The 11,069-nt window shown below is 56.1% G+C and overlaps 1 protein-coding gene across 5 annotated transcripts; it reads left to right on the forward strand.

Annotated features, from left to right (window-relative positions):
- Window positions 1-2,194: 2,194 nt before the first annotated feature.
- Window positions 2,195-10,964, forward strand: SDS (serine dehydratase). 5 transcript variants are annotated; one of them, XM_081802157.1, is made up of 10 exons: window positions 2,195-2,378; window positions 4,185-4,377; window positions 5,202-5,309; window positions 5,613-5,767; window positions 6,118-6,157; window positions 6,408-6,547; window positions 6,646-6,737; window positions 7,483-7,710; window positions 9,373-9,497; window positions 10,254-10,964. In XM_081802157.1, exons 4-10 carry the CDS (start codon window positions 5,615-5,617, stop codon window positions 10,460-10,462), a joined length of 987 nt encoding a protein of 328 aa, XP_081658283.1. In that variant the 5' UTR covers window positions 2,195-2,378; window positions 4,185-4,377; window positions 5,202-5,309; window positions 5,613-5,614; the 3' UTR covers window positions 10,463-10,964. The 5 variants fall into 5 exon arrangements, with proteins under 5 accessions (XP_081658283.1, XP_081658282.1, XP_081658284.1 ...); XM_081802156.1 differs by having other exon boundaries at window positions 5,232-5,309; XM_081802158.1 differs by lacking the exon at window positions 4,185-4,377.
- Window positions 10,965-11,069: the final 105 nt, after the last annotated feature.

Raw genomic sequence — 11,069 nt, forward strand, 5'->3', positions numbered from 1 at the left:
GACAGCACAAGTGGGGGGGCAGAGGCAGAGAGAGAGGGAGAAGCAGACTCCACGCTGAGCAAGGAGCCCAATGCGGGGCTCAATCCCAGGACCCCAGGATCATGACCTGAGCCGAAGGCAGACGCTTAACCAACTGAGCCACCCGGGGAACCCCTTCACATTTTATATATGTTTAAAAATGAAGATACACCCAGAAAGCAAATGTGTATCCACTGCTGACCGGATAATAAAAATGCAGCACATCTATACAATGGAATATTATTCAGCCATAAAAAGGAACAAAGCACATGCTACAATATGGATGTATCTTGAAAACACGGTGCCGAGGGAAAGAAGCCAGACACAAAAGAAGCCAGACACAAAAGGCCATATGATTCCATTGATATGAAATGTCCAGAACAGGAGAATCCACAGAGACAGAAAGCAGACTGGTGATTACTGGGGGCTGCAGGGAGGGGGAAAAGGGAGCAACTGGGAATAGGTATGGGGTTTCTGTGGGGTGATGAAGTGTTCTAAAACTGATACTCCATAAATGGGTGAAGTCTATGGTATGTGAATTATATCTCAATAGTTATTATTTTTAAAAAAAGGATACGCTCAGACAGGATGTCAACAACATCCCTCTTTTCTGTCCTTATGTGATTGATTTTCTGAATGTGGTGGTTTTCAAATCACAACAGTGATGCATTCTTGTTGAAACAAATGGAACAATATGCAGAGGTCTTAGGAAGGACAGAATTGTCTTGTTCTTCCCCTTGCTGCTCCCTGCCCTCCCCAGTCATAGCGTTGCCGCTCAGGAGAGGAGACGAATCCAACATCGTGAGATAGCCCCCTGGCAAAGTGGATAACCTCACACGAACATAACACCCAAAGCCTACATCTGGGTCCTCTGTGACCAAGCTGGGCCAGATGCCCCACCCCCACCCCGCCTCCACCTGCACCCTCTCCTCAGCCCTGTGTCTGCAAAGGGCTCAGAATTCCTGAGCCTTTCTGCTCTCCTGTAACATGGGACTCAAAATGCCCGCTCACCTGAAACCCCAAGTAGCAACACTTGGCAGGGGATCAGGCGCAAGCAGGGGCTCAGGCCATGTGAGTGCCGACTGTATACACTCAGATGCACCCAGGGAAGCTGTGTCCACATGGGAACTTCACGGTGCCCACGTGGCTTCGGTTCTGCCCCCGACCCCTCTACCTCCAGCGCATGCGCGTGGACTTCCCGCTGAGGAGGGGGCTTGGGAGCGCCTGCGGAAGGTCAGCTTGTCCCACAGAGAGGGACGGCCGTGCGGGCTGTTTGTGCCCTCACTGCCCTCTGTCTCATGGCTATTCTCGTCCTGGCCGGCCGGACAAGAGAGCTTTGTTGAGGGGACTAGGAAAAGATCCGGCCGACGTGTTTGGGCACACCACCCCTGCGGACATACAGACCTCTGCACACAGCCAGGGACAGACAGGAGGCCGGGCACCCGGCGGGAGTGAGTTCAGGTGCATGTGATGATGAAGATGATGATGATGGCTGCTAACACTTACTGAACACTCAGTTCCAGGCCCCTTACACACACATACATTATTATGTCATCTCATCCGAGGAGGGTCGCTCCATTTTCATCCCCATTTTACAGATGAACAGAGGGAGGCTCCAGGAGGCAAACTGACCTGCCCAGGGCCACACAGCTGGTAAATGTCACGCTGAGCCGCCTGGGTCATACCCATAAAGCCATCTGCCCCTTCAAGACAAAATAGTCGTAAAGGATGACGGGGAGAGGTCATTCACATTGTGGCAGGCAGACTGGGTTCAAATGCCAGCTCATCTCTCTTGCTCTCTGGGTCTCAGCCTCCCTTTCTGTAAAATGAGGATAATAAGAGCACCCACTTCCTCCCGTGGTTTGTTTCCTGGGCGCTTACAATGTGCCAAGCACACGCTAGTGACGGGAAGCGCACGGTCTCACGCCATCCTCCGGCAAGCCCCTGGGAACAGTCCTTGGGAAGCAGGTATTGCTCCCACTAGCCAGTGAAGAAGCTGAGGATGGGGAAGGGGAGGGGTGAATGGGGGAGAGCCGGGAGGAAGCCGCCAGCAAAAGTACAGCCAGCTTCCCCCTCTCCTCCTGGAAGCCCCCGGGCAGCGGGCCAGGGGGCGGGGCCGGGCGGGGGGCGGGGCCAGCCCTGGGTCCCCATTGGCTGCCCGGAGGCGCCCTGGGAATAAAGCCCCGGACCAAAGCCGCAGACCCGTAGCCCTCGGGACAATTCAGGAGACATTCGACCCTGTCCATCTACCCTCCATCTGTCCGAGGACTCTACCGTCTATCCACCTATAGCATCTCCAGTCTATCCCTTCCCGGTTTGCTCCCTTTGTCCCAGCCGCCCAGCTCCACCACCTTGGCCAGGTAAGTACCCCCTCCTCAGCCCCACCGCAGTCTGGAGGGCCTGCGGCCAGGGATGGGGAGGAGGGGGGCTCCAGGGGAAGAGGAGGAGGTAGAGTCAGTTGAGCATAGAAACCCATGCTTTGAAGCCAGACTGGCTGGGTCAGCATCTAGCTCTGGGCCTCAGGTTTCTCATCTCTAAAATGGGAATAATAACAGACCCTCCCTTGTAAGGCTGTTGTAAAGGTGAAATGAGATCATGCACTTAAAATGTTCAGTCAGATATAATAATAGGTCGTTTTTATTGAGCTCGTGCTACGAGGCAAGCGAGGGGAGAGTGAGTTCTGACCGAGAGGGGACATGTAAGGCAGATAGCAGCTTCCAGAGCCCTCCCCCCTCCATGTTTGGCACAACCTCAGGATGTTGTGCTGGAGGGAGTGGTGCCCATAAGGGTTCCCTGCCCTCACCTGAAGGTATCCCATGCTGCAACCAGACACAGGAGGGGGAGGAGGCTTCCCAAATCTACCCGAAAGGGGTCTTGTGGGGGATGCCTCCCACTCCCAACCAGGAAAGCTCCCTGAAGCCAGGGCTTGGCAACGTGTACAAGGTCCACTCAGCCAGAATGGGGTGCCATTGTTTCAGGGATAACCTCCAGGAGGCTAATTAACATTAATTCAAACAGATATGGGGACGCTCCTGTAATGGAGTGCCTCTAGTCCCTGGCTTTGGTTCAAGAGATCTAGGGGAGAGCACCCCCTCCCAGACCCTGAATGTTAGTTCATTCAGACAGACATAAGCTACCCTATTTGGGGGTGCTAAGGCTGGTGGGGTGGTCAGGAACCCCATCCCTCACTTCTCTTCTGACCCAGGCGTATCTAGCCCAATCTGGGAGGGGTGGTGGCCGAGGGTTAGGGCTGTCTCAGGTGGTGTCATTGGAAATGGGGTGGGATGTGGGGAGAGAGAGCCAGCCTTGCTTGGCCTTCTGGGATGGGGGAAGATCGGGGGGCGGGGTGGGGGGAACCAGATAGGCTACTCACCCAACCACCTGCTGATCAAATTCTGGCTCAGCCCAAATTGGGGAGAATCCAGGAGAAGAGGAGAAAAAAGAGCTGCACGTATGTGGCCAGACTCTGGAACACATCAGCTTCTTGATCACCCAGAGTCGGTCCAGACGGGGAGGCCTGAGCCACGCCCATGGTCCTGGAGAGACCCTAGCTCCCGTGCTAGACTGTCTGAATTCAAATCCTGCCTCCCCCTGGCTGTGTGTCCTTGGGCAAGTCACACTGCTGTGTGACAAACTGCCCCAAGGTGTAGTGACCTAACAGCAATCATTTTGTTGTCTGCCGGGGCTCTGGGGCTTAATTGGGCTCAGCAGGCAGTTCTCACTGGGGTCTCTCAGATGGCTGCAGTGTGATGATGGCTGGTAACGTCTCAAGGTCACCCCCCATGTCTGGCAGGTGACACTGGCCATCCGCTGTCAGGTAGGGCATCCACATGTGGCCTCTGCATGCGGCCTGGGCTTACTCCCATCGAGGCAGCTGAGGTTTGAGATGGAGCTGCCCAAGAGAGACAGCCAGGCGGAGGCTGTGTCCCCTTCCGTAGGAGGGGGAGCTGGGGGCTGGAGTAAGCCGGCTCACCCGGGCTGGAGTGAGCCAGGAGCGGGGCTGGAGTGAGCTGGCTCACACGGCCTCTGGAGAGCAGACTGTGCCATCTCTTCCCAGCTCCACACTCAGTGACATCGTGTTGGTAGCTTGAAAGTGGCTTTTGTGAAGGTTCTGTACAGCACAGAAGTGCACACACGGCAAATCAGGGCTTGATGTTTCTTTGCAGAGTCCGTTGTTAAACATTCACCAGTGCTGCGCTGCTTGGAAGCCACCGAGTGTCCCTTCCCCCTGAAGCCACAGACCACCCCCTCCTCCAGGGTCCAAGGGCAGGAAGCACAGACCCCACCTCTCACTGAGAAAAGCATCAGTGTCGGGGCGCCTGGGTGGCTCAGATGGTTAAGCGTCTGCCTTCGGCTCAGGTCATGATCCCGGGGTCCTGGGATCGAGTCCCACATCGGGCTCCCTGCTAGGCGGGGAGCCTGCTTCTCTCCCTCTGCCTCTGCCTCTCTCTCTCTCTCTGACTTTCATGAATAAATAAAAAAAATTAAAATAAAAAGAAAAGAAAAGAAAAGCATCAGTGTCACATCATAAAAAATGCATGTGGGATGGGCATTCTGGGAAACACAATCTGAGCCTTGTTCCTCATCAGGAGAATGGACTAATAACACACGTCCTAGGATTGTTAAAAGGATTAAATGCATTAATGTCTGTAAAGCTTAAAACAGTGCATGGCACATGGTAATCACTTTAGAAGTGGTCATTACATAATATAATAATTATTATAAAAAGTCTACTCTTAACTGGGTATGGGGCTTTCCAAAGGTTAGTATGAAAAAAATTCGTGCATTTAAATAGATAATTCCAGGGGCGCCTGGGTGGCTCAGTTGGTTAAGCGACTGCCTTCGGCTCAGGTCATGATCCTGGAGTCCCGGGATCGAGTCCCGCATCGGGCTCCCTGCTCGGCAGGGAGTCTGCTTCTCCCTCTGACCCTCCTCCCTCTCATGCTCTCTGTCTCTCATTCTCTCTGTCTCAAATAAATAAATAAAATCTTTAAAATAAATAAATAGATAATTCCTATACACAATAAAACATTCAAACAGCACAAAGGGGATGATGAGTGCCAGCTATCCCCAGAAGCCCTCTCCTTCATGAGTTTCTTGTGTGTTTCCTGAGATGTTCTGTGCACACAGAAGCTTATGGATTATGTGTGTGTGCGTGCGTCCCCGTGTTTTTGCACAAATAGACTATACCTGCTGTCCTGCCCCTTCTTCAGTACTGAAACATCTGGAAGCTCACTCTGACCCAGCACCTGCAAATCCATCTCCATCTCACGCCCCTTGAAAGGTGCAAGGTCTGAATGCTTTTTCTGATGCTCACAACTTCCCAGCATGTTGTGTGTGTGTGGGGGGGGGGTGGTCCTTGTCCCCATTTTACAGATGAGGCAGCTGAGGCTGAGGGGGGATTGCTTGCGTGATGTCACCTGGTGAGTAGGTGGCTCAGTTGAGATTTGAATTCAGGTCTCCAGGATGCTCCTCATCTGGGCTCGTGGGAGGCGAGGGGAGGGGTCACTCGCAGGCAGGCTGAGGGCTATGTGGCCGCGGCTGGCACCACGGCCGGCTCTCCTGACCATCTGGGTGTCCTTCCTTCCTCCCAGCAATGACGTCTGGAGAGCCCCTGCACGTCAAGACCCCCATCCGTGACAGCATGTCCCTGTCCAAAGTGGCAGGCACCAGCGTCTACCTCAAGATGGACAGTGCCCAACCGTCAGGCTCCTTCAAGATCCGGGGCATTGGACACCTCTGCAAGATGGTACGGGATGGGCTCCATATCATCTGAGCGAGGGTGGTCCTTTTTCCTCAACAGGGCAAGGCCAGTGTTGTGTGCTGACTCCCACAATGCCTAGCGAAGGGGTGCCCACCCAAGAGGGTCTCCTCATGGACTGATCCCAGAGCTATCATTTGCCTGCTCCCTGCCCTTCCCTGAGCCAGTCTCTTTGGGGAGGGGCGATGTCATCTGAGAGGCTAGGGCGGCACAAAGTCTGTGTGAAGGAAGGAGGGGCCAGGGGTATATCGGAATCACTGGGAAGCACTCCAGGTGGGAGGGGAGAGCCCAGGGGAAGACTGGGAGGTGGGCCTCACCCTCCCCCCTTGTCTCCACAGTGGGCTGAGCAAGGCTGTGAACATTTCGTCTGCTCCTCAGGTAAGTGGCCTGCATGCCTCTTCCTATGCCCTGCTGTGTGTCCCTGGGCCAGGCGCTCCACCTCTCTGGGCCCTGGTTTCCCTAATAACAAGCCAGGACAAACATCTGCAGCAGTCCGGATTTGGAATTCCAGGGGAGGGGAGCAGCCACTCGGGGAGGTGTTCAGAGCCCCAAGGTTGGGGGTAGCGGTCCCGGCTGGGCTCGCAGGCCCTCCTGCACTGACACACTCTCCACCCCCCATCCCTGGCAGCGGGCAACGCGGGCATGGCAGCCGCCTATGCCGCCAGGAAGCTGGGCATCCCTGCCACCATCGTTGTGCCCAGCACCACCCCTGCCCTCACCATTGAGCGGCTCAAGAATGAGGGCGCCATAGTCAAGGTGGTGGGCGAGGTGAGTACCAAGCCAGGGCAGGGGACGCGGAGGGCGCCTGGTGGCAGGGCAGGGTCCCCCGGCCCCTCACCCCTCTGACGTCCTCCGTGGTCTTGCAGATGTTGGACGAAGCCTTCGAGCTGGCCAAGGCCCTGGCAAAGAACAACCCAGGCTGGGTCTACATTCCTCCCTTTGACGACCCCCTCATCTGGTATGTGGAGCCCGGAGGCCCCTGGTGCAGGTGGCGTCCACCCGCTGCGCCCCTGGGTGGGCACCAGCCGCAGTGCGTGTCATCACACCCCTGGGCGCAGCAGTTGCATGTGTGTGTGCACGCCATCAGGCACGACAGCAGGTGCACACACACGGGCGCCAGTGCCCGTTCCCCGCGGCCAGGAGTGAACGTGTGAGCTCAGATGCACAGGTACCTGCCGCCAGGTCCCCAGAAAGCCGACCTGAGTCAAAGATTTCGGGGAAAGCAGTTTACCTGGGTGATGGTGCATCAGAGAAGGGGGGAGGGAGCCAGGGCCAGAAGGGAGCCAATAAAGGGCTCTCGTGGGCAGGCGACCGCGGTGGGGGTGGGCAGCTGGAGCTTACTCCATGGGGTGGGGGGGCTGGGAGCCAGCATGGAACTCAAACCAGAGTGATCCCGCTGCGGGAGAGCGTGCTGGGGAGCTGATACACCAACTGCCACCATTCTGGGTCCCCACCCTGGCCGAGGGCCGCTCTCTGGGGCTGTCCTCCCTGCCGCATTTGCAGGCAACTCCAGTGGCCAGAGGAAGCCCTTGGGTCCACACGCTGATGCTGGCGGCCAGAAATCGGGGTGGAGTCGGGGAGGAGGCGACTAGCCCAAAGCCCATCGGCTGCCGGGGATGAGGACAAGTGGCAGGACCCCTGCATGGGGTCTCCAGGGAGCCCAGCCCTGATCTGCGCCCCCCCCCCCCGCTCTCCCCCTCCAGGGAAGGCCACACTTCCATCGTGAAGGAGCTGAAGGAGACGCTGAGCGCAAAGCCAGGGGCCATTGCGTTGTCGGTGGGTGGCGGGGGCCTGCTGTGCGGAGTGGTCCAGGGGCTGCAGGAGGTGGGCTGGGGGGACGTGCCCATCATCGCCATGGAGACCGCCGGAGCCCACAGCTTCCATGCTGCCACCACTGCTGGCAAGCTCGTCTCCCTGCCCCAGGTTACCAGGTGAGCAGTGGGGCTGCCTCCGTCGGGGAGCCCAGCTCGGGGCTGGCTGTGAGGCAGATCCCCTATGTCAGTCCCATTTTACAGATGAGGAAACCGAGGCTCTGGTTACTTGCCCAGAGTCACACAGCCAGTGAGTGGTACTGCTGGGACTGAACCCGAGTCTGCATGACTCAGTACCATGAACGTCATGCTTCCTCACATGTAGAGTCCAATGCTAAGCATTTATTGAGTGCCCTGTGACAGGGGTTTTATACACCTCATTAATTTGCCAACCATTTACTGGGCCCCTAATATGTGCAAGCACTGCTGATCCTGGGGCAGAGTGGTGAATAAACACAGCCCCTGCTTCCAAGGCGTTCATATCCCAGCCCCGAACCTTTGACAGATGGTAATTAGGATTAGGTTTGATGCATTATACAGAAGTCACAAATAACAGTGACTTAAACCAGACTGATCCTTACTTCCTCTCTTACATAAAAACAGGTCTAGAGGTCAGTCCAGGGCTCCACGAAGCCAGAGTGCAGGTTCCTTGAGTTTGTTCTCCATCCTCCTTACCATGTAGCCCTATGGCCCAAAATAGCTGCTTAAGTACCGACTATCACACCCACACTCCATCTGGCAGGAGGAGAAAGGGAGGGCAGAAGTGATGCCCCTTCCCTTTAAAGACAGATGCAGTACTTCCACTTAGCTCTCATTGGCCAGAACTTAAGTCACATGGCCACAGCTACTGCAAGGGAGGCTGGGAAATGCCTTCCTACCAGGTGTCCACTTGTGCAGCTAGAACAGATATTGGGTAGACAAGTCCCTACCACAGATAGGGAAGACTGAGTCCAGGATTCTGGATTCCTGAGCCTGGCTCTCAGGAGCCACCATGTTGGGCTCTGATCCTGCACTGTTGGGACTGAGGAAATAATTGTCGGGTGCCTACCGTGAGCCACATGCTGGGCTTAGGGCAAAGGTGATTCAGGCCCCAGGTGCTCCTGGGCGAGCTGGGAATAGAACTGGCGAAGACTCCACGGAAGGGAGGGGGAGTGAACGCACTGATTACGAGTGCAGGGCCCGGAATTACAAGGACCCTGCTTGAGGTGCCGCACCACCACTCCCTAGGCACGTAACTTCAGGCAAGTGACACACACGCTCTCTGCCTTGGTTTCCTCTCCCATAAAGTCGAACCAACGAACAGCAAAAAGAGAATTAAAGAAATAATTAAAAAGAGAATTAAACAATGCTTGCAAAATCCTTGGCACCTAATACTTCCTCAAGAAATTGTCACTATGCCTGTGTCACGGGGGAGGACTGAGTGCTCTCCCTGGAGGACTCCTTGGAGGAGGTGGCCTTAACACTGAGCCCTGAAGGACAGGGCAAGACCCGGGCAGGCAGAGTCCTTTCCAGGAATCGCAAGGGGGCCTCTCTGGTGTTTGTTGCTCAGTTGGTGTTGAGCACAATATGCTCTTTACCCCCAGTGGAGTCTCTGTGCCTTATTCGAAGACCTCACTCTGTCGGGGATTCCCTGGGGCCTTTCAGTGCTTGGCACCTGCCCACAGACCCTACTTCCCTCTTCCCTCTCAAATCCATCTTTCTCTTTCTCTCCCTCCTCATCCCGATCTCTGCCTCCTTCCTGTTTCCCCCATTCCCATCCTCTTTTCCATCCCCCTCTCCCAGTGTGGCCAAGGCCCTGTGCGTGAAGACCGTGGGGGCTCAGGCCCTGAAGCTGTTTCAGGAGCACCCCATCTTCTCTGAAGTCATCTCGGACCAGGAGGCTGTGGCCGCCATTGAGAAGTTTGTGGGTATGTGCCGAGTCCTTTCAAGACCTGACCCGCTGGTTCAGGACTTAACTGGCCGTCCACGTGGTGTCCTAAGAGATCCCATTCACTGCAAATTTTCTTCACAGTCCTATCTCCCATCCCGTCCTAGAATTTCCCATTAATGAAAGGTAATACAATGCAGCGGTGAAAAGAGAAAGGCCAAAGCCACAAGTGAAGAAGTAAGCCTGACAACCATGACAGCAGGGAATAATAACAAAGTATTTGAAATGCGGATTCTGAGCTTCCTAGTAGCCGAGGGGGAAAGGGAAAGTATGGGCCACAGGGTCGGCTTCAGAAATGGGTCTGTAAGTAGGCTGGACTCCTGGGTTCAGCCTAGGACAGGGATGATATGCACGCGTGTGCGTGCGCACGCGCGCACACACACACACACACACACACACACACACAAGGTAAATTCTAATGCTGCCACTTAATCCCCTGTACTAGCGCTCAGTTTGGCTCATCGAGCATGGCAGTCTTGCTCAGATGATGATTCAAGCCTTCTCAACACAGGGCTCAGGCAGTTACAATCATTTTATCAGTGCGCACACTCATAATGAAACCTAGCCGTGGATCAGGACTTGGGAGGTTAAGCTGGGGTAGTGAGGGTAGGTTTGGCCTGGGACCTGAGTCTGTGGCCAGGGCCGAGAGCCGAGTGGCTCACGGCCCTCAGGCCTTCCCAATGGCCCAACGGTGCCCCTGCACCCGGGCCCCACCCTCATCACCCCTCCTCCGCAGATGACGAGAAGATCCTGGTGGAGCCTGCCTGTGGGGCAGCCCTGGCCGCCGTGTACAGCCACGTGGTTCAGAAGCTGCAAGGAGAGGGCAAGCTCCGGGCCCCGCTGTCCTCCCTTGTGGTCATTGTCTGTGGGGGCAGCAACATAAGTCTGGGCCAGCTGCGGGCCCTCAAGGAACAGCTAGGCATGAAGAACGGGCTGCCCAACTGAGGGCCCTTCCCCGCCCATCTGCCTTCCCTCCCGGGGGCACCCCTAGTGGAGCTGGAGTTTTATCCAGCACCCCGCTGTAAATATTATCCTTGCGTCTGCCTGGGAACCTGCAGCCCGGACCGGTCAGTTCCCTTCTCGGTCCCACGAGCCCACTGTGCCAAGGGGCCGCAGCTCCAAGGGGGAGCCGGGCCGGCAGCCAGCAAGGCCGTGAACTGAACCTCTCGGGCCTCTGTGCAGCTCTGTGACTGTCCCTAGCCACCGTGGCTGGTGACGGCCACCTGTGTGTCCCATACCAGGTCCCCAGCGAGGGTGGGCAGGAGGGACAGGGATCACAGCAGGATGGGCCTCCTCCCTGGAAGACGCACAGGGCCGTGGTCCAGGACTGAGAACCACCTGTCCTCTCCCCCAGGAAGCCCAGCCTGGCCCTGCCCACCCCCCAGTCATTTTTTCTAATTGCAGCTTTTTCATTGAAAAAGAAAAAAAAATGTATTTATGAAATGAAGATCCTTTGAGTTTCTCCTTCATCACCGTCTGCCTCCCTCCCTCCCTCCCCTCCTCCCACCTGCCTGCTTGTAGCCCTGCACCCCGTCCCCTGGAACCTTGGCAC

Source organism: Leptonychotes weddellii, chromosome 13 (genome assembly GCF_054177405.1).
Source record: "Leptonychotes weddellii isolate Sample4059 chromosome 13, ASM5417740v2, whole genome shotgun sequence".
Classification (NCBI taxonomy): domain Eukaryota; kingdom Metazoa; phylum Chordata; class Mammalia; order Carnivora; family Phocidae; genus Leptonychotes; species Leptonychotes weddellii.